The following is a 27,751-nucleotide window of genomic DNA, read 5'->3' on the forward strand; positions in this document are numbered from 1 at the left end:
AACAATCTCACCTTTCAACGCAGAGAGGAAAACGTGAGCCTTAAATATTATGAAGAATTGACTCTTTTCAACACGTTTTATTTTTTGAAGAACAAGTGGCAAATATTAAACTCAAGATCTTTGGTTGAGATTTGACAACTCTAACCGCTACACCATCAGCGCTGTTCACAACGTACCATGCCAGAATGAATAATTCTCAACTAGAAGGTAGATCTAATCCTGTCGGCCACCCGTTTCTAATAACAGCGTCCGTCCGCTGTTATAGGACACATCAATATTTATCAGGTTCGCTCTTGTCTCCTTTCTACTCTACTGCGACGACAGACAGGGTAATGATCGTACCCGGGTTTTGGGTGCGGGATTCTCGTGTTTTTACCCGACTACAGCAACGCAAAAGGAGGGTTACAACTTTGTAAAACAGTTACCAAACTATGGATTTAAAATTATGTAGTAATCTCCAAATGTGCTTAGGAATGTAAATATAGTTTCCGTTTTTATCTATTCTTGGTAATGTAAAACATTCTCGCACGCAAAACCCTGGAGATATCATCATCATCATCTCAGCCATAAGACGTCCACTGCTGAACATAGGCCTCCCCGATAGAGCTCAGCGGAGGTATGGTGTATGGTAATGAATTTGACAGTATTTTCATGTAGGTAAAGTGTTGTTGATATAGTATAATAATTTAACTACGGGGTCACTTAATTAAGACGATATTTTAAGACGTGACAACTCAAAATCGATAATGATAACCTAACATTATATAATATATATAAAAACTGTAAAACAAACAAACACATTTATTTTTTAGGGTTCCGTACCCAAAGGGTAAAACGGGACATTAGTTACTAAGACTTCGCTGTCCGTCCGTCCGTCCGTCCGTCTGTCACCAGGCTGTATCTCACGAACCGTGATAGCTAGACAGTTGAAATTTTCACAGATGATGTATTTCTGTTGCCGCTATAACAACAAATACTAAAAAAAGAATAAAATAAAGATTTAAATGGGGCTCCCGTACAACAAACGTGATTTTTGACCAAAGTTAAGCAACGTCGGGAGGGGTTTGAGTACTTGGATGGGTGACCGGTTTTTTTGCTTTTTCTTGTTTTTTTTTGCATTATGGTACGGAACCCTTCGTGCGCGAGTCCGACTCGCACTTGCCCGGATTTTTTTACTACTTACCAGGTCAGATTTGGTAGCTGAAACTAATTAGTACACGCCTACTGCTGTGACCTGTTTCAAAAATATTTTACATTTTAGCTAAAAACTTTGCAAAATCCGTTTATTTTGCCCATTCCATGCGGCTGGTTTTTTCATTAACTTGAGTACAATTATTTTAACGTTAGGTAAATGTAAATAGCTACTCTAACTAGAATATACACATACAGCGTGTATTTTTGATGCGATTCCATGTTATAACGGTAGTTATTATAGGTCCAAATGATTTAACTAATTCATATTATTTTGGACCCGGGTACACACCGCGTAAACAACAAGTAGCAAGGCATTGTGTAAGGTATCAGGCTGTCCGGATTTTTAACCAACTACCTACAAATCTAAAAGCCATTACAGATTATAAGACATTTAATAAGCACTTGAAGATATTTTTATTGAGGGGGTGTTTTTACAGTATTGACGAGATCTTTGCAAATTAAACTGATTTTTACAAAATTATCATGCATGTAACTTTACACTTTTAATGATGACATTTTTATTACTTTATTTGTACCTACTTTTTTTGTTGGTTTAAGTGTGTTTTTGGAATTATAATTATTGACATGTCCGGTCCTGCTGTTATTGTATAATTTTAATTATGTGCATGTATTAGTTTGTAAGATTTTTCTAACACAATATCATATTGTTATAGAAATAAATAAATGAAATGAATGAAAAATGGTATGTCCTTAAAATACGTCCAAGACCACCGGTGGACGGGCAGCAGCGTCCCTCAAATTCGGTGTACTCGACTGCGATCGCCAACCCGCCTGCCAAGCGTGGCGATTATGGCATACACCTCCCAAAGGGGGAGGCCTATGTTCAGTAGTGGACGTCTTATGGCTGAGATGATGATGATGATGATGATATTATTTTTTACTAAAAACTTTTATTTTATCTTATTAAATAAAGCACGCAATGTATCATTACTTTGTTTTTACCATAGAGATAAAAATAAGTAAGCTTAATTCGCGCTCACTCCATACATAGATAAAACTGATTTACTATAATAAGCTTTTCGGTTTTTGCGCCATAATCGGCCATATTATTTTTTACGTTAACTTAGTAGTTTAATTTAATTCACAGCTTCAAGGGACTGTAGACTTAGGTAATTATATAACTATTTTTATAATTTCAAATCGATACCTCCACGTTTCGTTTTTCTCCTTTTGAGGTACGGAAGTGCGAAAATGGAAAAAGGTATGATGAGTGGAAAGAAAGGTGCGGAAGAAGAAAACATTTAAGATCGTTTCTATTGTAACTTACGCCTCTTTTCAATTTGTATTACAAATACACGCTGTATAGTCACAATAAATATGTCCTTATTCCACTGCGAATATTAACGCTGGGTCAGGTGAATCCAATTCAATTCGCATCTTTTATATTACAATTGAGTTTCTTTTATTGAATTTGTCAAATTTATAGTCCTCCAGAGTTGCCTTATCCAGAAGAGGAGAGTTGAAATTGAATTTCGATGAAACGAATTATACTCGGCGGTAGTTGTCGTAAAACAGCTTTAAATTTTATATTAAAAGTGTGAATTTTGGGACGTACGTGATCGGAATGGGCATAAGGAATGAGCTTCATTATCATTGTGCACTCTGCCCCAATGAGGATGGATCTTTTTGTGTGGAAAGTTTCTTAATATGACCTGTTTTCATTGCTTTTGAGTATATGTTTAGATTATATTATATATTATCCCCACATTCAGGATGAGAAAACAAGTTGGTCTATATGCAAAAAAAAAATCCCTAATGAACAGAAAAAGATATCTGTGGAACTATGATTGCTGCACTACATGAAAACAAATCTACTGCTGTATTCGAACTTCAAGATATTCATAAGAGACGACACGTACTAGATCCATTCTAGATACGTTATAGTTTAGATATCAACTAGTTCTCTTTTGCAGCGCAATTCGGGCAACCAATGTCACTTTTACGTTAGATAGAGTAAGATATCTATTAGATGTGAATTGGATCTCTAAGTCTATCCTGTGGAAATCGTTCAAGAGTATCTCCAGAATCGCGCAAATGTCAAATCGGTTAGATCTTAAACATATCGTTATCGTATCTTGGTGATGTCTAAAAGATATCTAATAGATGTCTATTTCTAAGTCCTAATCGGGCCCCTATATAGAGGTAATATCTGACAGATGTAATTTTTTTGCAGGCGTTTTTGTGAAAACTGCAAGTAGAGGTGTATCTCGGCAATATTTTGTTGTGGAATTACACAAACAAGTGAAGACAAGGGTGTCTGCTAACGTTCAAACCAAATGCATTATATTCTTTCAAATAAGTAATCATAGCCAAATACGTTCTTAAGAGGTTTTACTCTCAATCACAAACTAATCAATTAGTATTGAATAATTTTACGGTTTAGACTCACTTGTTTTTAGCGAAACATGTCGCGCAAGTGACTAAAAACAAGTGAGTCTAAACCGTAAAATTATTGCATTTGATTACTTTGCCTCACAATAGGTACATGTGAATGAAATGCAACTTTGCTATCAGTTTTTGAAGGGCAAAGTAAGCCTTTCCGAGCTGGTGTGGTGAAAAGATAATTATAATAACTGCATAGAGCGGTGAATATCCGAGTAAATTTTCAAAGTTACTCCTCTAATATACCAGGACTTCATACCCAGTGAGCACGTCCAAACGCCTCTCGAAACTAGGAAAAAAAGCACACGCTTCTGTTATCCCATTACACGTAGCCACATAAACATCTAATTCTTTCCTGCGCACCTGTGCCGTCCCTTTCCGACAAAGCGTCCCGCTCTCCCACTAGGGATATGGAACACGAGAAGCGCCCAGTTTCAGCCGTCGGCTCGCACGGGACGGACGTGGCTCGCTGTGCTGTTTACCTGTTTCGACACGTCCCATCCGCGTTTTAAAAGGACCTTAATGAAAAATTGATGAAAACGCTCCTAACGACTCCTCAGAGGTGTCCCTGTGGTTTCTAATTAAACTTTGTGCGCTAGGATTTCAAAGAACATGTAGCGATGCCCGGTAAGTATTTTCAGTGGCAATTTCAGGTAGATAAGGCTGACGATTTTGTGCGTTACGTTTGCTGTTATGTTAATTTAATTTGCTCTTTGGTTATTTGATCCTTTTAATTGCGTTCGGTTCGCGTTGATAATTTTTAGCGCGTACTTGTTACAACATGTAACGATCTAGTTGATTACGATATTATTTATATGGACTTGTTTAACTACAAATGTGTACTGGATTAGTAGAGTGTAAATATGACTTGGAAAACCGTTACAAGCTTATTATTGTTGTTTTATCATGAAGTAAACAAACACTCGTAGGCCTGGGGTTGTACTGCTATCGGTCACGCTATACATAATTAAAATTGAAGTTAAACACAACAATACAAACAAATTATACTTCTAATTATTTCAAAGAGAAATGTGCTCTTTCATTTATGCATTTGGAAGGAATTCTAGTAAATTAGTGATAGGAAAAGTGTAGTTATTTCTTTGCACTTAGTACTTATTTATTCATAAATCCTTTTATATTATTTTGGTAATAAGCCAAAAATCCTGTAATAAACATTTTATGTCTTCATCTCTTAGTTAACTTGTAGAATTTCCTTTCAAAACTCTGAAGAGCTATAATATTTTTTATTATTCACTCACCTCCATTTTTCCTAAGGTATATCTTCAGGGTAATTTTTATTTCATTTTCTATGGTTATTACTTTATTTTGTTCATCTATCTGTCTTTTATTCATCTATCTACATACATAACAAATACAATATACTGAGTTGGCATATTCTAACGCTCGTAGAAATTTATTTTTTACCCACTTATAACTAAAGATAGGTAAGTCTAAGTACTGTAAGTATTACATCTTATATGGTGTCACATGCGCGTTACTAATGCTTTAACCCCGTAAAGCACCTTGTAATTTAGTTCTCAAAAAAAATATCTATAGGAAAATTAATTCATCAAATGCAAATATTTAGGTGAAATATTTGCATTTCTAGGATACACTTGTAAAAGTAGTTATGTATGTACGAGTATAATCATTGAACCGAACCTCGTAGCTCTTGCGTAGCACTTGTTTATACTCGTACCTCACCGCTACGCCGTAGACGCAACCCACAATCTTATTTTATTATTATACCTCCTTCATATTGTTATTTTCATTATTCTTTCATCGTCGATTCTTTATAGCACTTTTATTATGAGATAAAATCGGTTACTGTTCTGCGTTCCCGTCTTTGTATTGTATTTTTTTGTGAGAAACGCCGTACTCAATCGTTTTGCCGTTGATGTTTTAACTACGACAGATTAGCTTACTTGTATCTTTTATACGTCGGTGGCAATCAAGCATACGACCCGCCTGATGGTATGCGGCCACCGTAAAAAAACTTAATTGTATGTTTTTAAACCATTTTGACGTTGATCTGTCCGCTAATTATTGCTTGTGGTAACTGGCCCTTAATCACCAAGTTTACTATCAATATATGTATTTTCTAGCAATAATTCTATTAAATATTTATTTGATCTCTGAGAAAAAAAAACACATAAGACATTGTATTATTTTTAAATCATTTATTTACATACAATATATATACAGTGGTCCAACTAAACGAAATTAATAACTAGCTTAAATCTAAAATGGCATTGTACCAAGGATACTGGCGGCATTTCCCCGCTGTATCGCAATGTAATGTTATGTATTTTAGTATTGTAATGTAGAGTAAGTACTTATGCATAATATATCACGAAGTAATGTCATCATCCTTAACGAATAATAACAGTCGGCTTCAACGATGAAATTTTCGCTTATTACTTCATTTATGACTAATATGTAATTTCTGCGCAACCGTGGACTTGGGCCAATAATGCATATTCAGGATCGCAATACACGATATCAACTCGATTTCAATATCAGTGTCGCGCTCATATGAACGCGAGTGTGTATGCGTCTAACAGTTGATATCAAATTGATATTTTACGATCTAAATACGCCTCAATGTCATTGACATGATATCTGCCAGTTCTTATGAATGTAATATTGCAATGATAACAAATGGCGGCCAAGGGTGCGATAAGCTTCCGTTATAAATGACTCATCATTGTATTTTTAGGGTTCCGTACCCAAAGGGTAAAACGGGACCCTATTACTAAGACTTCGCTGTCCGTCCGTCCGTCCGTCCGTCCATCTGTCACCAGGCTGTATCTCACGAACCGTGATAGCTAGACAGTTGAAATTTTCACAGATGATGTATTTCTGTTGCCGCTATAACAACAAATACTAAAAACAGAATAAAATAAAGATTTAAATGGGGCTCCCATACAACAAACGTGATTTTTGACCAAAGTTAAGCAACGTCGGGAGTGGTCAGTACTTGGATGGGTGACCGTTTTTTTTTTTGCTTTTTTTGTTTTTTTTTTTTGCATTGTGGTACGTGCGCGTGCGCGAGTCCGACTCGCACTTGCCCGGTTTTTTTAATGCATCTCAGTGCAGCCACTGCTGATTGGTAGATAGTGAATTAATGATTCTTAATATCGATTCGTCTGAATATATTTTATAACACTAATTGTTTAAAATATGCATAATTTCCCTAATTTGGAACTAATATTGGAGCAAAATAAGACCATTTTACGTAAATAGACATTCAAATTAGATTGAAAATTGCTCATAAGGATAATTAGCGAATCCTTAATGGTGTAATTTCCACTACGACAAAACGAAATAATGCATTTTGGTCTCTATTGCAGCGTGGTAAGATTGGAATTGGAGTAGGTTCCTGTAGGTTAGTTGCACCTCGGGCCCTGCCTGGCTGCGCAATTTGGCAGTGAGCTGACATTTGCCGCGGCGCAAATTTACTGCCAGCACATTGAACATGACTTATTCGCGTATCTTGCCTGTGGAGTCATATTAGTAGGGGTCGAAAATAGAGCCTACAATTATTTTCCTTGTCTTTCTTCCCGGTTTTAGCATTTCACGCAGGTACTTACCAGCATCAGCAGTGGTTCGATTCCCATACAAAAAACCATTGCGTTACCTATATTAAGTAATTACACACTTTTACTACATAAATATGTGCGCATCGGCACTTTCAAATGTTTATTTGCTCTAAGTTGATAGTAGAAAGTTGTTTTATACAGAAATCCAAAATAACGTTTGTTGCGTGATTTCTGTATAAATCAAAGTTTTACTATCAATTTAGCGCAAATAAACATTTGAAAGAAGAGAGATGCGCACATATTTACGTAGTAATAGTATGTAATTACTTAATATAACGCAACTGTTTTTTGTATGCGAAGCCTCCTCAAGAGCCTGACTTTTGTCGGTGGAGTAATCGCAATTCCGTTCTTCTCTCTGCCACTGTTTTGAGCTCCTGATACGTCACTACGTTGATCTTCTCTTTGGCCTGGTTCAAATACGCAAGTCTCGGTCTTCCTCTGCCTCTGTTTTTCTATTCTGCCTTCAATTATAGACTTTATGTAAGTATCGTGATGTATCAGGTACTTATTATATATATTATATTATTTCATTTATTTTTAGGACCGATAACGCAGCCTTTACGTGGATTCAATACACTTTGTGATGAAATGATATATCTTCTTTTGTGAACGGTTCATTCTGAACTGAAAATCACCAAGCAGACATTTCTTATTTTTTTAATGTTTGCTTGTAGATATTAAAGAAAGTCTGTAACTTTGTAAATAATTTATAAATAAATCTTACGAACGAATGTCGTAGTAGTTGCTTTAACAGGTAGCTAGCATGTACTCGTACCAAGCACTGACGAAACCCTCCAGAGTGCGGAGACTCTAATCCTTTTGCCAGTTTCAAAAGAACCCACTCAAAAAGCCTGAAACGTCCCCTTTGTCTGTCGATTTAAAATCCTATTCGAATGTGATTGGAAATGAAGGTATACGCTTTGCCTTTTTACGGCCGTGGCAGGTAGAGCTGAGCGTTATTTTTACGTAACCGCCTAACCGCTTATTAAAAATTTCGTATAGTAAAAAAAATGCAGCTCATATTACAATATAAAATACACATCTCTAAGCGCCACTTGCACCATTCCACTAACCCGGGGTTAACCGGTTAAACCTGGAGTTACCATGGTACCGATACAATTTGACACTTAGTTAACGGTTTAACCGCTTAACCCCGGGTTAGTGGAATGATGCAAGTGGGCCTAAGACTTCTCCGTTACTTATATTCTTTTTAGTTGCAATAATTTAATTAGAACGCAACTCTCAAGACGGAACTGTTTCTGTTGTTCTTTTATTTTAATATGATTTAATTTCAACATTTTATGGCACTATACATAATATACATTTTTATGTTACAACTACTTAGACCAAATTTTTAATTAGGATATCCTATATATATATGATTTAATTTGATTGCAGCATAGAAATAACATTTTCTTAAAATTTATTGGTATTTACTTGTACCTACTCAATAATAAAAAACCGGTTACGTTTCGTTTCACTGAAAACCATGAACGACCCAGCCCTAGCGGCAGGGAGTGCAGTGAAATTTGCGCTCCATTATGAAGACCTGACATAGCGGAAATGAATTTAGTGTCACGTTCAATTTACTTCTTTGGTAAACCACGCATGATAATTTTAAGAACCAACAGGAATTGTATTACGAGGGAAGAAAAGATTGTAAGTACGGAGTAAGTGTGAGCTGCCCTTTGTATTATAGAAAGTACTTTCACTATTTTATTTTATTTTGTGCGACATATTGTTACTACGCTGTCCCTCTAGCAATGTGCGGTTATGGTTTACTCAACTTAAGGTGACAGTCCATTTCCAACGACAGCTGCATTACTGTTCATTTTACTATGGAAATTGACAATGACGGCGACGCGTTTAGTACCGATAGTGCAGCTGTGGTTAGAAATGGAATGTTACCATTAGGGACGGAATGAACGTAGGAACGGCAGTAGGTAATGCGGTGGCAACCGTCAATCATTTTACCGAGGAAATTGTTAGATACAGCGGCGGCAACAACGACACCGCAACAGTGATTCAGCTGCAGTTGACATCATAAGTCCATTTCCAATGACAGCTGCACTACTGTTGCAACGTTACTGTTATTCATTGTCTTGTCATTCATTTTACTATGGAAATTGACAATAACATCGACGTGTCGGAGCAGTAGGTAGTGCAGCTGCGGTCAGAAATGGAATGTTACCTTTAACATCACTTATAGCCCTTATAATTATTACTTCTTTTTCTAAAGTCTTCTGACTTCTAGAATTATAGGGTCCTATTATTTAAATGAATAAATTATAATCTCATAGATAAGTTATAACAAGCTAGCTTTAAAATTCCAGCCGTTCCGTAGCACATTAGAACTCCGAACATCCATTAGCTTATCTCGTGCTGATTTACAGTAACGTTATTATCATATTTCCACTTTAACGCTCCGATGGAATTTTAAATCGCTCTGAAATTCACTTTCAGAGACGTCTGTTATGTGAAAGAGTGTTTTATGGCGATATAAATAATTACTTTTTCTAGGTTCTAGAAATATAATAATCATTAATAGTAGGTATACACTAGTTAATTTGGATAGAATTAAATTCTTTAGAATTGATATAAATTCACTCATGTGTAACTGACAGGTGCTTGTTACTCTATTAATGTTAATCTACCGGAATAATAATAATTACAAAAGTCAACAACGCTCAACCAAAAAAACAGAACTGATAAATCACTTTTTAAAACATTACACAAATAAAATCCATTCAAGTCATAGTAATACACAAGCTTGAATATACATACATACATACATACATATAATCACGCCTATTTCCCGGAGGGGTAGGCAGAGACCACGGATTTCCTCTTGAATATAGAACTTCATTATATGTATAACAAAGTTTAAGTTTTTCTTGTATAGTGATAAATCTGGAAATGTTTCTGTACTAGCGCCTTGAAAGCGGCAAACTGTTTTGAATATGTGAGCAGCACAGGGGCGAAGAATAAACTCAATAGAATATAATGAATATATTGAAACGGTAAATTGAAACAATACCTAAAATTTTAATCATTAATATAAGAAATAAACAAAGTATTAGGTTCAAGTAAATAAGCACAAAATGTTTTTAGAAAAATATGAAAACAGTAGGTATGAGAAAAAGTTGCCCATACACTGAATATTATCAACTGTTAAGTACCTACCTGACTGACTTTTCTATCTTAAAGGGTTGTAGTAATATTTATTATCATCTTGAACAATTAGCAGGTATTAATAGGCTTTTGAGTATTATATTTAAGTATCTTAACGCTAATAATGCCTACTTGAACTTATCGTGGGACTCAGTCAAATTGCGTAAGAATATCCCTATAATATTTATTTATTTATTATAAAGGCTTAAATATAGCCCTTTTTGTAAAATTATACTTAAGCACCTTCGTTGTTGTTTCGTAAGCATCTTTTTTGTAACTTGAAAATAGTTAAAACGTCCACAGAATCACCCCAATAAATAATACCGTACGTGAGTTGTGAATATACATTCCCATAGTATGCGCTCTTAACAACATTCTCTGAACATGATTCTGAACGAATTCATACTTTTCCCAAAACTAAGATGATAAACCGTATTTTTGTGATAAAAACTGATTTCCATGTTTCATATACCGATACCAAAGAGGTTAACTATACGGTAGCGGCAACATTTTATTTACTCAGCAAATTCAGAAATATTCCACGGTTGCGTCAATCCCTTCAGTGTATCGGAGTTATGCCAGTCACGACTAACCACAGCCGTAAAGCGCTGTTTGCTCAAAATTGAAAGTGACTTTGGTTGTAAAACGTATCCCAGCGAATGGCTTGAAGCGCTTAAGGAAATATCAATTTAGGGTTACATTTGTGTCTTATCTTTTTACTTACTGTGGGGGAATATACTTGTAGTCTATGGGATATTTTAGGCTTCAGTTCGCTTAAATATTGCATGTAATGATAGCTGTGTAGATTATTCTTAATTAGGAGATAAAATGTTGTTATCGAAACATTCGTTTTAATTTGTTGACCAAACGGAGAGGACTGTTTTAGTTTGGGTAAAAATTCTTTCGCATGGCTGTCCGGCTATTGCGATTCCGGTATTGGTTAGTTAAAAAAATCATTGCTTTTGGTTGTATCTTGTCAATATTTTATTACAGAAAGGTATATTAAAAGGTAGTCTGCAACTACAAAACTATAGCGAAATATGGACAGGAAGTAGATCGGTTAAACATTCATAATATTTATTGGATAATATAATATTTATACAATCCGGATAGGTACTTGATCGAATATCGATACTAACTGAGCTCCTCGAGACAACCCTTGAGTAACACAGTTACACACAATAAATAGTAGTCATTAGAAATAAGGACTCTATTCGAAGGATTATTATTTATGTAAGCAACCTTAAACTTGTTGATGCCAACTTAGCGAAAATCACGGTATAACCACAGGTATAACTATATTTGTTGACGACATGTCATTTGATATTTACCAGAGCCCCTCAAAGAAGGATAACATCGTGAGAATATGTGCACAGTGCACACAGCTGCCAATGAATTCAAAGGCGTATGAAGTTCCCAATCCATCTCTTGTGCAATGAGCAGTAGGACGTATATGGCATCTGTGAGTATATGTATTTATATATATACAATAAAGAAAGCTAAGGCTTAATGAATAGTCATAGTTTTGGAAATCACATTAGCGCGTCATGCTTCAGGCATCCTTCAAAATAGTGCATTAGGTGCGGTGCAGTTAAGTAGGTCCACCCGCGCGTCGGCCATGCGATATTTTGTAAGTACATACTTTAATTTAAAAAAGCGATTTAAAGCGTTACTAACTTGTGATATAAGTATAGTATAGATATATTATGATGTTATGATAAGCTTTCATGTGTTTTATATGTTTTTTAGTAAATTTAATTAGGCTGACACATATGGCACTAAAACTGGGTCACAAGTCACAACACTATGTTTTTTCCGTCAAACCCACGCTCTATAACTTAAAATTCAACACGTTTAGCCGTAATGCCTCGTCAAAGCATTTAATAAACGTCGCTTTAAAACTGAGAGAGATTTCCGCGAGTGGAGTGGCGACGTGAAAGCATTATTCTGCAAGGTGAGAGTTTCTTTGCAAAGACGAGTGTGGACGGCGGTGGTGGTGTGAGTGTTGAGAAAATGGTGGAAAAAAAAAATACATCAATAGAACTCGTTCAAAATGTTAATAAAGATATAACATCCAATAAATAAGCACCCAGTTAACCTTAAATATTAAAATCTAAATCTAAGAATAAATAGAATTAACCTTAACCTATTCCGATTGTTTGTGCTTACGAATAAATCTATTCTATTCTATTCTATTCTTAAAATGGACAGTTGAAATGCTAATCTGAAAATAAATAGTGCTAAACTTAAAATAAAAAAAAGAAGTAGGTACATAGTTGATAAGTTAGCACACATTTTAATGACTTATAAGCTTATAATTTTTTGATAAAAAATTTGTAGGAACTCGTACAATATTTTATTTTAAGTCCGTCGGTTTAGGTAGTATTGTTGTAATATCGTATACACTTGTTTTCTGTTTTTTTTTTATACGAAAAAGTCCCTATGGAAGGTTTATCATAAGAAAAAAAAATGTTTATCATAAGAAAAAGAAAATCAAACCGCTATTTGCTTTTGTTTTGCTCCGCACGGAACATCAGCGGAGATTTATTCGTGGCTCGCTTTTGACACTATAAAGGTATTTCATACTTCTAAAACGTTATTTACTCGTAATATTTACGGACACCCGCTAGCCGCTAGCAAAGCCAGGTAAATACTGACTTCTTCTGACAATATACTTTGTAGTTTTACTTTAGGATTTATATTTTTGGATAAAATGTTTGCGACCTCCGTACATATGCCCTTAAGACGAAACAGGAGCTGAGTTTTAAACATTTTAGGTAAATATACCCGTCTCGCTAACGGAAGCGGTTCCTAAAACTAGTGCGATAAGGACAAGGCGAAAAATCCTGCGTAAAAATATCAAAAATCGAGGTTTCGTACTCGACTGTTTCCTCCTCCAAAACTTAACCAATCGTAACCAAATTTGGAAATCTAAATGATTATGAAATTATCTGTGTCGGACCGTTTTGTTGTTTCGGTTAATTGATATCAGTTTTGAATACTACGCCTCTCATTGCGGCATAGTCAATGAGGCCATTTTGGCAATTTTTGAAGGGCTCTAGCGCCTTAAAAAACAAAAATATCAAAAAAAGCAAAACGGTCCGACACAGATATTGACAATATTATTCTGTGTTAAAAAATCATTGCTCTAGCATAAAAACCCGCGGAGGAAACAGTCGAGTACGTTTGTATGGAGAAATGACCAGTCCTGTTGGCTTTTAATGAAAGTATTTAATTCAATATCTTTCCACGACACTCAAATTACCACCATATATAAACACCTTACAGGTTGACCTCTACCGCATTAAAAGCATTAATGCATTGCATATGACAAGTATCAGCCCGGTGTTTATAATTTACTTTATTCTTTAATTTTCTTTATATGATTATCTTGTATTTTTGATGGTAAGTAATTTAATAAACTCGCCGTAAAAACAAGTCAAAATTAACTAGTACTACACCAATGTGCTGTATCAGTAAATTTTAACTTGTTTTTTTTACTTGTAAATACAAAAGGGATTTACGCTACCTTTTTGACATACCTACGTTTATTTCGCTTGAATATTATATAGGTTTTTATAAAATGCTTGTATTTTATGAAGCAACAGATAAACTTAAACTACGTAAATCAAAAGCGTTGAACCCAGTAACAATGCGGCACAACCACTTGCACTCGATCGGAGAGAGCAAAACTTTGTAGTGATGTAGCTCGTAGCACGAGGCACGCTCTTTTCTGCTGACTCGTATACCGCTTTCCCGTTTTAGCTTTCATCATCATCATCATCATCATCTCAGCCATAAGACATCCACTGCTGAACATAGGCCTCCCCCTTGGACCTCCATACGTGCCGGTTGGAAGCGACCCGCATCCAGAGTCTTTCGGCGATCTTAACAAGGTCGTCTGTCCATCTTGTGGGTGGACGTCCTACGCTGCGCTTGCTAGTACGTAGTTTTAGCTTTAGCAATTATTAAAATTGTGATCTACCCGCGCAACGCAAAGTAAAAAATTATTACAAAAGTTTTTAAGTCAACGTTTTTGCTGTCTTCTTAGTCTATGTATGCTAAGGGTCGAATAAACCGTAAAAATGACAAATAAATTTCCTCATTTTAAAACCAAGTGACTACGGAACGGTTTGAACTAGGTACTGATACTTAAAAACGATAGAAGTTAAATCGACTTGCCCAAATAGGTTTGCAAACCGTTTTGGGTTTAAATCGGAGTCGACTAATTCGGTTTGAAATTGTTTCGATTTGACCCATCACTACGCAAAAGCGACTGCAACCCGCAGTCACGAGTCAGCGGGCACGCATTTGCATTTGTGAGATGCTTGAAATGAACCGTCAGTGTATAAAGACATTGATAAACTTTGTTGTTTGATTAAGACATATTTTATAATATGTACCTAATTATGTTACTTTTAAGTTTATCTTTGGCTCACTAGTTGACTGAAAATAAAGACTTTTAACTTTTTTATGTAGTTACTAGATACATTAAAAAGGAGCAATAGTGACACTAATCGTGGTGTACGTAGTAAAAAAAATAAAAAAAGTTTGGAAAGTGCTAACATCTTATTATAACTGGAAACAATTATCTTGTAAATTGCATTGTATTATGACTAAACTTAAAAAAATAACACAATCAAGTCGAGTTTGTAGCTTTTGGCATTGAGACACTAGGGGCCCGATTCGGATTTTGAAATAGACATCTATTAGATATCTTTTAGACATCACCAAGATACGATAACGATATGTTTAAGATCCAACCGGTCAAATTTGACATTTGCGCGATTCTGGAGATACTCTTGAACGATTTCCACAGGATGATTAGAGATCCAATTCACATCTAATAGATATCTTACTCTATCTAACGTATAAGTGACATTGGTTGCCCGAATTGCGCTGCAAAAGAGAACTAGTTGATATCTAAACTATAACATATCTAGAATGGATCTACATAGTACGTGTCGTAATAAAATGAGTTTTTCACTATGAAAAAGATATTTCTACTCGAGAACATTTAGTAACTAGGTACTTAAGTTTTCTTTGAAACAAATGTATGTCTAGGTACATTTTCGCTTTAGTGCTAAAGTTTTACGACAAAGTTCTGAAAGACAATTTAGAATTCGTAGGTAAATGACATTGATTTTTAAAGTAAGTTGTATTAGAACCACTTTGTTTCACAACTTCGTATCTTTTCTTTCAAAAACATAAACTGCACGAAATTAGGCGCTTATAGTGCAATAAATATTATATTAGGACAAGTAGGTAAAAAACAGTTAATTAAAATATTTCAGCTTTGACAATATAAATAACAAAATAGGTCGTTTTTTTAGAGATAAGTAGTGAGGCGTTTTATATAGGCGCCCTCGTAGTCTATGTTATTTAAATGTCTTATTTGACCCCTTTTTTTCGCTGGGCACTGCTCATCTCCGGTTTTGTGGTCGGATGATTTTTTGAAACGCATGCACGTAGCGCATTTGGAAGGTTCTGACAGTTTAGTGAATTCTTTGATGGTGTGTCCTGATAATCCGCGAGGTGGGCTGCGCTATAAGTAGGTGCTGGGGACGGCACAGTCGGGTCTGTATTCGTAAGTCTTCCTTCGGGAGGAGTCCTTAGAGTTCTAGCATGCGTCTTCCATGTTTACGTAATTATGTCCCAATTACACACTTGATTTGCAAAACGTGTAAAATTCACAGTTATTGAAAAGACAGTGCTGATGTTGGTGTGACACATTTAAGGTGGCAGTCCATTTCCAACGACAGCTGCATTGCATTACTGTTCATTTTACCTCGGAAATTAACAATGGCAGCGACGCGTTCAGTACCGGTAGTCCAGCTGGAGTTAGAAATGGAATGTTACCATTAAACAATTATTGTTATTGAAAATAAATTCAGAATTTTAAATGACACGACTGTCTATGACGGCGACCACGAATTGAAATCGAATAAAATTAAAAGAGATAATTTAAAAAATACGGATGCTTTTTTTGAATCTGTGATATCGAAACATTCATATTATAAAAAAATAGACCGAAAAATTCCTATATGTATTTCAATGTAATACAAAAAGAAATAAGTAAGTAAAAGTAACTTTAAAAATAATAACGCCTATAAATGTGGGGGTTCTCAGAACAAGTGGAAATCCGGTATCTGCCTATATTGTCTTTCAGGAAATGGGCGTGATTGTGTGCATAAATCAGTCCGTTTCACGGAAAAGTCACACGTTGCGTTGAATTTTTACGCTGTGCACCTCGCGGCGAGCGATCTCTCGGTCGATATCTTAGAATAGACTCAAAATGGGTCATCGCTCGACGACAACAGACGGCCGAAGCTCCGGATAAATTTATCGGACGACTCTCGTATGAACTAATAGATTGTTTTGTCGCGACTCGTTCATGCTCTTTTTTTTGGTGTTCATATCGAGTTATACATTGCAGGTCAAAATGGGTTTTAACTTTTTCGCTAAAGGAAAAAAGTCAAGAGTAAAAGCGATAGTTAGACATTTTTTATCGTTGGCGCTGAAACCCGACTGAACCGATCGAAACCGATTGAAATGGAGTTTAACTTTTGATATTAATTTAAATATATTTTTAGTTTTACATTTACATTGAAGCTTATAGATTGCGTGAGTATGATTAATTGATTATATTTAACTTTAGATTTAAAAACGCCAGGCCTTCTCTCACTGGTTAGCAGTGGGACGTACATATATTATAGGCCCAATTATTTTTGTTTAATAAATTTATTTTTTGCATTAGAATTCAGCAGCTTTATGTGTAGCTGTTATATTAAAACTACTGGAATGTCAACGTAATTTTGGTGCCAGCAGTTTGTCGTAATGTCATAACATACTAACTCACACACAGATCATAACACAAAGTCGATTTGTACCAAGGTCGCATACCTCAGATGTTGACAAAAGTTTCTTTCAGTAATTAATGTCATCGATGTCAAAATAAATAGAGTAGAGGTAATCCTGTTCAGCGTTTAGTAACTAAAGTTCATAAATCCAGCAACATAAAAACGATATTTGATTATGTTAAATAGGTACAAAAATTTACAAACTTATAACAAAATGTAAATAATTTACAGAACCTTCATTTTGATTTTCCCTTAATCCTTTCGACTGAACTAAACAATCGAAAATCGTAAGAGTCCATTATTTCGACGAATTGGCTGTCAATTCTGTGAAAGCATTGCCGTGTAGACCAAACAATAGGTATTTTTCCCCACACCAGCCGACCATTTCGATTTTACATTGTTGCCTCGATAATTAAGATAAATGATCGGAGTATGAACGATTTTATCGTACAATGGACAAATTTGACAAATCAATTTGAGCCTTTTGTTGATTGGCGTAAGGTGTAAATTGGTGCTGATTGAAATGTTGACGTTATCTGTTTTCATTAGTGGCCAGTATTAAAACTTACTTATGTTCTATTAGCAACTTTGTACGCTTTTGGCGTGGTGATGTGTTTTTAGGTGAGTATATCAATTATCGTTAGGTAAGTACATGTCTTTTTGGGCACAGTTCCTCAATGTTTTGACACCACAATACAGGTAATAATAGCATAAGCTCATTTTATTTTATGCCAATTCATAACCACTTCCTCATCATCATCGTCATCTCAGCCATAAGACGTCCACTGCTGAACATAGGCCTCCCACTTGGACCTCCATTCGTACCCGTTGGAAGCGACCCGATTCCAGCGTCCACCACTTCCTCATTTTATGATAATTATATAATGGATCAAAATGGAATAATCATTATTCATTACTATTCGCCTACGATTTATATAAATATGGTAATATGAATACCGAGGACTTATCATGTCAATTTGAATCCGATTATATCGATTTAGATTTTATTCTCAACATAACAAAAATGACTCTCACAAATAAAACAATATTCCACAATAATATTAAGCAAAGATTTTCTAAATAATATAAAACTCTAAACTTTAAAATATCTTTATACACAGCGAAAAGTATAAATTCTTAAAACAGCTTACTGAGCAACCGAACCAATTAACATTTTAAAGTTCCCCGTAAACTTACATCCCCGCAGTTTGGGAACATTTTGAATTATTAAATCTTCATTAGACACAGTATCTCAAACTTGGCATCGTAACTTGGCGCTAGTATTTTAATAAGCTGCGAATATTTACTGTGCAATTTTGAATATTGCGTCTGGATTATTTAAGTTAGATGGAAGATTTATTAGGTTGTACAGGTTGCTTTTAATTAAAAAGTTTAGGGTTACAAATGATAAATAAGTTTAAAGTGAAAGAAGTAAGATGACAACTCTTTTTTTTTCGTATTATTTCAAGGAACTGTCCTTGAAATAATACGTCGCCCGGGCTATTATTTTTAAATAAATTAAATACTTTTTGACATCATAAGTATTTATCAAAATTGGCTTATTAGTACAGTGATATTAAGTCTTCGTATGCCGGAGCGCGGATCCGCGTACGAGGAAAATATTAGAAAAAAATAATCACGGCACACGAGAGGTTAAGCTAAGTAGGTACTGTAGTATGGGCTCCAGTGAATTATAAATAATTACTATAATAAGAAGAAACATACATGCACACATATTCAACTGCTGAAACCACAATCCTTAATTTTGGTATTTCTATAGTTCAATAAACAGTAGTTGGTACAACATCTTTATTCGAGTTTGAAAATATGTATTTTTTCTTCTGCAGAAGACCTACACATAATCTGCAAACCTGCACATAATCTGATATTTTATGACTTATTTGTGTATGATTAATGCGACGTGATTAAATTAGCAAAATATACCTAAATCGATCTATATTCATACACTATAAATAAATACACCTCTCACTATCCTATCTCTAAGTATTACAAACACAATTGAAAGCATGGTCGTAAAAAAGTTCGGGCTTATATACAAACATGGCTGATCGTAGTTTCACAAAGCTATGATTAGGTACTAGACGATGTTTTTTTAATGTGTAACTATAGACACATATTTTATAGTAAAACTTACAAACTAAGGGGTTTGTAGATAGGTAGATAATATTATGAGACTTAAATTTAAAACAAAACAACACTGATGGGAGAAGCAATATCTCGCAGTAACCCTATCCGCTACCATTAGCAGGATGCTATTGCATACTGAGTTAAAAAGATAAAAATATATTCTTAAATACTACATCCAGAAAACACGCATAGTTCAGGAACGAACATTCGTAATAAACACATAAATAAAATAAATCCTTACCTTTGAAATACATATACTTAAATAATACTAACATTATAGTGTTATCGGTAACCGCGGGCGTTTAAAACAAAAGGGGAACGCACACTTGGCAACAGCGAGGGGAACTGGGGTTTATGGTACGATCATAAAATAGGGGCAAAGTGCAATGCAAATATTGGTGGTGGAAATTTGATGATTTTATTAAGAAAGATAAATTGAAGTTCATGCTATTTTGGAAAAAGGGTTGGTTGGATTAAATAAATTTTAGAAATTATATAATTATTTGTATATTGTGCAATAAACAAGAATTTTATGAAGACCTAAGTTTAATAAATGAACTCTATCTTTTGTGTATGTCACCCCTAGGTCAACTCCTAATACTTACAGGTGCAATGCACTTTTATACTGACTAACTAAACGATAGCCGACCGTCATAAGTAGAACTTATCCAAAAAGTTTACCTTCACCACTTAAGGGGCCCACTGATTAGCAGCCCGCCGGATGGTATCTGCCTGTCAGTTGTTCGGAACTGTCAACTTTTGGTTCTAACTGATAGGCCGATTCCGTCTGGCGGACTGTTACACTGAGAGAAAAATCCTTAGTAAACTAAACCAGGAATTAAAAAAAAGTTCTGTACTGGGGAAAAAAATGAAGTTTAGTAATAATTATAGACGTTTCACTATTTCTGTAAAGTTTATTTATTTCTACAAACAGCTCAGTAATTCTAAATCTAATTTCAACAAACAGATAATAGAAATTGCAAAAGTCAATTTGTTCCTATTAGTTGACTCTCCTTGTCCCCGGATTAAGTTTATTTTTGTAATTCTAAGTGTGTTTTTGCTATCCTTTTCTCTCAGTGTAATCTGTAGGCCCCTTTAGTCACCACTAGATCAAAAATGTTTATAAACTGAAGCTACCGCAAGCAAATAAACAGTGTTAAACGCATACGAATTACTGATCAAATCTTTATTTCCCTAATTATTCTCCAACTTCCGATCGACTTCCGACTTTAAAGCCCAGTCACGCTCGCGCGCTCGTTCCGAAGTTGTAACGTTTAAATTGAATGGTGCCTTGTATTGTAACGCATTCAGGGGTGGTTACAGCTTATTGCTTTCAGTATAGGCCCCCAGATTTCATTGAAAAGTTAGGCCTGCTAGAAATCTTGGCTGCCGAAGCTTTGTTTGGTTTAATACTTTCTTGTTTTTCGTAGTCGAAATAAAGTGGCAGTTTTTTCTGTAGTTCTACTCATACATAGTAGTTTCACGTCAGGATATGCTTCCAGAGTTAAGTAATTGTGTACTATACTGACTGAAACTATAGATAACTGTAGTGTTTTCTATTCCTCGAGATTCTATTTGAAGTCCAGACAGTAAAGACCTGAATAATATTGTTAGTCCTTCATTTTTTTTTTTCAATATCATTTTAATTCAAACATAACAGCTACTGTCGATAGAAATGAAATTACTTCAAGGTATCAGTTGGGTACCTATTCTTTAGGTACAACTAATAGACACTACATAGTCTAATCCGCCATATAATAAATCTTGACTGGCATTTGTACCTAACTTTCATATGTTCTTATTCTTTGTATTCTGTTCACAAAAACACCATTGGAACAGTGCGTGGCTTGGCAATGGTTTGGATTTCGACATAAGCCGATATTATTAATTTTCAACGTACAAAAATAGTTGATTTATGTAGTAAGTAAGTAAAAGGACAAAGAACTGTTTATAAAAGAGATAATTCCCATGAAGTCGTCTAGCAGCTGCTAGAACTTTTATTAAGGTTAGGTTAGTAAACCTTTGTTCATTCAACTTACGCTGATAATATCACCTACAACCGTAGCACATGCAACCGTCCGTTGACCTGCAGAAGTGAATGAAACTCAAACAATGTTGCTTTTACGGCGAAAATGCAAATTTTTTCAGCATTTACTTGTTTGATATTACTTTAACCCTACCGTTTTCCATTAGCGTAAGCTGTTCACGTATAAACACATAGTTCAGAAAGGGTGAATAGGATTAAAAAACCCCGTGCCGTGACGTCAGCAGTTTACGGAAATATTGGAAAAATATTGCCGCGGAACAGAACAAGCTTAAGCGCCTCACCGTTGAAAAGGGATATTATCTAACCCCTTTTTATTAGCTTTATAACGAAAGGGGTTATAAATACCTACAAAGAGTGGATAGTGCATAATAAAATAAATAAAATATATTTTATTCTGTAAACGTATCGTGTGCAAAAAGGGACCATAGGCCATTCTGCGGCCATGACCACATGGTGCTTGGGCCCTGTTCCGCTGGCGGCAGCAGCCTTGGTTAGGTTATGTAACTTGTGTATGTGATTATAATTATGTTTTCTTTGTATACTTTGATATTCAAATTATAAAGGATCTAACTTAAGAAGTTACTTACATAGTAACAGTTATTAATATTTTTATACACAAGTAAGTATTTGCATTACAAAATTTGCATCTGCACAAAACGTCGTATCTATTGATTTTAGATCATCGTTAAATCCTGTCGCAATTAGGTCCTTTTTTCTCTCAGAACAACACATATTCACTTGCGCTTTTATGGTACCGGGTCCCGTGGTCCAGGGATGACCCTTTGGGGCGTCTCGTGATATTTATTGCCCTTATGTTGAGTGCCTCGGTTTTTTGGAATGAAGGTTTCAGGTGTCTATGTTTTATGTTAAATTTACCGGACCAAATTTGGAAATCTAAATGATTATGAAATTATCTGTGTCGGACCGTTTTGATTTTTTGGCTAATTGATATCAGTTTTGAATACCACGCCTCTCATTGCGGCATAGTCAATTAGGCCATTGTGGTCATTTTTGAAGGGTTCTAGCGCCTTAAAAGACAAAAATATCAAAAGAAGCAAAACGGTCCGACACAGATATTGACGATATTAATCTGTGTTGAAAAAATCATTGCTCTAGCTTCAACAACCACGGAGGAAAACTTGGAGTACGTTTGTATGGAGGAATGACCACTCCTGGTTGGCTCTTAAGAATACGCCATACTTCTAGGGACTAGTATGGCTTTGTTTTTATTTACTTACTTATTTGATTTTAGAAAAATCACAGTAAAAATCTGCTAGTATATTTTTTATTTGTAGTTTTCAAACAAACTTCTAGTAGCTTCTTCCCGCGACTTATTTTGCGTAGAATGTGTGAATTGCGTGAATGTGATAAGAACTAACCTACGAGTACGTGTAAGTTAGTATGGTAGTATATGTACTGCCGAAGCAAGTACAAAACGAGTAAGTTCTTCCTCAGGACTCAATACTATCTCCATTCCAAATTTCATCTAAACACATGTAACAGGCAAAGTTACTTTTGCATTTTTAAAATAAATATAGGTATAGTAGGAAAATACATAGCAAACAAATGTTTACGTCATCTCATCAATCATATTATATACTCTAACCAGTGTATAATGCTCTAGAAAGCTCAATTTGTCTTCGGAATCCATACGGCTCAGGAACTATGTCACCTCGGGCATTGAACTTATCTATTTTAGGATGATATATTCGAATCACAAACGTTGTATCGTTATTAACAAAAAAATTGACGTGTAATTAAGTGTTAATAAATTTGTATTTTATATGTCAAGAAAACCTAGAAAAAAACGGAACACGCGTTTAGCTATAATTGAAAATGTCATTGCGAACAGAGTCCCTCCCCCCCCCCCCTAGAGGTGTTATTGATGTATATTGATAACGCGGTAGGTAAAAAAATACTATGAAATATTTGGACATGCTAGTAGGTACATTAACTACATCTTCTATAACTCGGTGAACTTAAATATCAACCAAGCTAATTTAAACAATTTTTACGTCTTATTCTTTACGAAAACGGGATTTACTCGAGTTTTTAAAACCTAACGCTTTTTAGGCTATAACAGCGCCTGTAATGTTGTTTACCCCTACTCGTGTTGCTGTTTTTCTGTGCTATTTCATCATCATCATCATCATCATCATCATCATCATCATCATCATCATCATCATCATCATCATCACCATCATCATCATCATCATCATCATAATCATCATCATCATCATCATCATCATCATCATCTCAGCCATAAGACGTCCCCGGTGTTATTTATTCAACCAATAAAATGTATTTTTGGATTGTCTGTATTAGGCTTTAGGCTTATTGTGAAATAGACTAACCCCCTTATTCATAAACGTTTACTAAAGTTGACAAGCCGATAATAATCGTTTGTCTCTTTCCATTATACCAATACGTCGGAAGGGGAAAAACATTATTACCGGCTTGTTAACTTTAGTAAACGTTTATGAATACCCTTAAGTATTCAATTTTAAGACAATTTTTCTAAATATTATCAGGTCATTTATAAAAGTGCACTTTGCACTACCTATCATAAAATAAATTCCATTATAAACTCTAAGTACCTACCATAAATACTAAACCTGACGAATTTCAGAAATAAGTATGTATGGCTGCTAAAATCATGACAGTAAAAACTAACCCAATAAAAAAAATATTTTTTTCCACCCTAAATACCCAAAAAGGAAACTAACAATTGCAGAAAAGACTGCGTAATAGCATGCCGTACAGTACTGGCCAATTAAACAATTCTGTATCGACGTTTAGTAACAAATTGGTCTATTACGAAGTAATCGACAAACTATTATAAAGTTGGACATTCCGTATCACGGATAAAATGTAGAATTATCGACCTTATGGTAAGCGCGTTTTAACTCAATTTCCCTTTAAAATGTCATGCATTAGATACCGCTCCATACAATTCCACATTATTGCGAGTAGGTGTGGCACTGTGGCTGTAATTGGTCTGATTACCGTCATACTAAATCTCACATTAATACTTAAAATTTAAATGATTAAATAGGTATGCGCGCGTAAAAAATGTTGTTATTAAAATAAAATCAATGACCTGGGGGGTGCATCAATCAGCAATATGATGGTCAAGGTCATATCGAAAACCAAACAATATTTTTTAAATCAGAATGGCCCTCGGGTATCAGTATAATTAATGGCTCCTCTAAACGATGGGCCAGCGCCGGCCATTCCAAGGGACGCATTTATATATTGCTATCTCATTCTACCGCATGGCTGCGTCCCTTGGAGTGGCCGGCGCTGGCCCATCGTGTAGATTAGCCATTACAATGTCATTGGGTTTTCACTTCTGCCGGCACTCCCGGAGTGCAACCCGTTGTTTTATTTATGTGTGTTTTTTTTCATGAGTCTTTCTATTCCATCTATTTGTAAAAACTTATCTCAGTTATCTGTACTACGACAATGTCCGCCGAAGTCCTTAAGGATTTACAGTAAGGTTCATTCTTGTCTGGCTCAGTCGCAGAATCAGTGGATCTCCATGGCTCGCTTTAAGTAGTTTTCATTGTAAGTTCTTGGAGAGATTTTATTTGTAGAGAACCTGTCATTAGATTAAATTATCTTTTCACATCAGGATTGAATGTACATACAAATCCTTCTTAAGTTTTATTTGTTTTAAATGGAAATTTGTTCTAATGTTTGTTAGGTAAAGTTCTCATAAGTACACAAAATGTAGAGGAAAAAGTTTTTCCAGTTTTCCGTCCTTTTGTGCACTTGTTAAATAGCACCTTTTAGCTTTATATTTGCCTGGAATAATAAAATTGTTATTCACTATAACGGGACTTAAGCGGTTATTAAATTCACTTGAAATTTAGCTCCAACATTCTATAACGACATTGTTCTTGTGGTTTCGGAGAAAGACAAACAAATCAAAATTTTAATGGGAACAAGTAATGTAAAATATCAACATGAAAATACGCTAGCTTTATCTTTATTTAGGAAGATCATATTCTTGTGTCTGCTTTGAGACTCATATGAATATTCAAACTTCACAGTGAATTTCCACTTTAACAAGCATGTTCCATTGTTTCAGGTACAACCGTCATAATGTTGTGACAATGAACACGGATTAGTGTTGTGCGCGTGTCGATATCCGTGTCGATAAAATGGCCCGGTGGGTCCTGTTGTTGGTGCTGCCCGCGCTCGCGGCGGCACTGCAGCCGACCGACAGTGACACGTGTAACCCGGACAAGATGACCGTGTACCGGATGGTGCTGCACACGTACTGGACGAGGGAAAAGTTTCCGAAACATTATCCGGATTGGCGGCCGCCGGCGCAGTGGTCGAGGGTTTATGGTGAGTACAGTTCCTTCGCTCAATTTCGTGCCTAACCTAGCCATACCCCATAGAGGTAATTGAAAGAAACGTTATCTGCAATTGGCTATACTTTGTTACAAGGCACTATATCTCGCGGTAGATAATAGATTACTGTTTTTTTCTGTTCATAGAATAATGTTTTCACAAAGTAATAGGTAATTAAGTAGGTATATACCTATTACAATTATCCCAGCTCTAATTTTACAAAATAATAAACATAAGTGTAATGTACCTACATATATGTGAATAATCTGAACATACCCATGCTTTAAGCTTAGGTATACCCATTGGAGATGCACAATACTTTCAAAATAGGCTGGACTAATATATGTAGTTGTAATAATTTCATTTTGAGCGAAGTATTTTTTTTATTCATAAATACAATTAGTATTTTACGTAATTAAATTAAAAAAGCCTTGAATAATGGTGTTATCTTAACTATTGATTACAAATAGAAATTTTCTAAAGAAGAACAGAATTTAATTAGAAAAACTAAAAAGAATAACCATTTACGCTAATTCAATTACTACGCATCTTAAACTGCTCATTTTATAAAGATAAAATAATAAATAAAGGTAAAAAATATCATAATTGCAAATTATCCATTCATTCGCAGATTTGCGATGTTCAAAGTTTGGAGTTGATGCATAAATTTTCTCAATTGTGTGAATTCGGCCGAAATAACTAACAACGAATGAAATTTATTGCCCAAATTTACATTCTTAAAAGCTTCATGTTGCTTCTGTTACTTGTTTGGAACAAATTTAATTTATTCTTCAAGTTTTTTGATATATATTTTATAACGATTATTAATATGTTTTACCTGACTGCGACACTTGCTTACATTAGATATTTGTCAGTTGATAATTATTAAATAATGCAATATAAATGTCCATTACCATTTATATTTTTTCTACGGCTAGTGTTGTAACGTCTTAGTCCCCTCCCCCCTCCCTCATTTTGTATTTCATAATACTTAATCAAAATCCCATAAATACAAGTTTATGTAGTACCCAGATCTGTAAAGGATTAATTATATATAAGTAATGCTTATAATATACATATTATATTTGTTATTCAGTTATCAAACTGCGAGTGCTACAAGTTTCCACTCTATGGCAGCAACTTAGTTTTAGCGACAACTATTGTAGGTACACGTATATGTACCTAATTTCATTAAATCCTTTGAACTAACAATTACAATTTTCAATTATACAAAAATATCCTTCATTCATTAACATTTATAAAAATATTGCGTCCGATTTGATATTCCTTGCAGAGTTATTCCGAGAAGCTTCTGAATAAACAATAGGATATGATTCAATGCCGATGCCGCTATGATCCATTTTGCAGCGACCAGAGCGGCTCGTCCTGATTTACTGCGTACAAAATGCATTCAGTTTCAATTACGAGAGAGACTAATATATCTTGTGGACACTCCTTTGTAGTTTCCATTTGGGTGCTTCAATTATGTTTTTTTTTTGCTTATTTGTCACACTCAGATAGTAATTATATCTTTTTTACGGATTAAATCAGTTATAACAAACGCAAATGTTACTTAAATAAGAAATGTATTACATTATTATCAATAAATGTTTGCATTTTTGATACAACCGTTACTAGTTGATTTTCCATACTTACGCAATAATTCAATGTTTTGTTTCCACAATAGTGTTATATATTTAGGTGTAGGGCCATTCCATAAAACGTAAAGTAGTTTAGACACTTGTAAACATCAAAACTCCTTTGTGCTGCAATATCGTAAAAAGTTTGTTGCACAACTATAAAAAAACACTCGTAAAAATGAAGCGGCGTCGTACTATTATCTAATCTTTTGATCTATCATTGTTATTGTAAAATACGTGGCCGCATACTTAACCAATCGTAGTAAAAATAACCGCGAAGCCCATTATACAGTTTAAGATAAACCAATACAAATACGCTCCATT

At 34.9% G+C, this 27,751-nt stretch overlaps 1 protein-coding gene across 1 annotated transcript in view; it reads left to right on the forward strand.

Moving 5' to 3' along the window:
• The first annotated feature begins 4,027 nt into the window (after positions 1–4,027).
• LOC134667959 (spondin-2) overlaps positions 4,028–27,751 on the forward strand; it is a 49,772-nt gene continuing 26,048 nt past the window's right edge. The window contains exons 1-2 of the mRNA XM_063525393.1: positions 4,028–4,224; positions 25,519–25,781. Coding sequence (XP_063381463.1) covers positions 25,592–25,781 — 190 coding nt within the window. The 5' untranslated portion in view covers positions 4,028–4,224; positions 25,519–25,591. The remainder of the gene's footprint in view (positions 4,225–25,518; positions 25,782–27,751) is intronic.

Source organism: Cydia fagiglandana, chromosome 10 (assembly GCF_963556715.1).
Source record: "Cydia fagiglandana chromosome 10, ilCydFagi1.1, whole genome shotgun sequence".
NCBI classification, from domain to species: domain Eukaryota; kingdom Metazoa; phylum Arthropoda; class Insecta; order Lepidoptera; family Tortricidae; genus Cydia; species Cydia fagiglandana.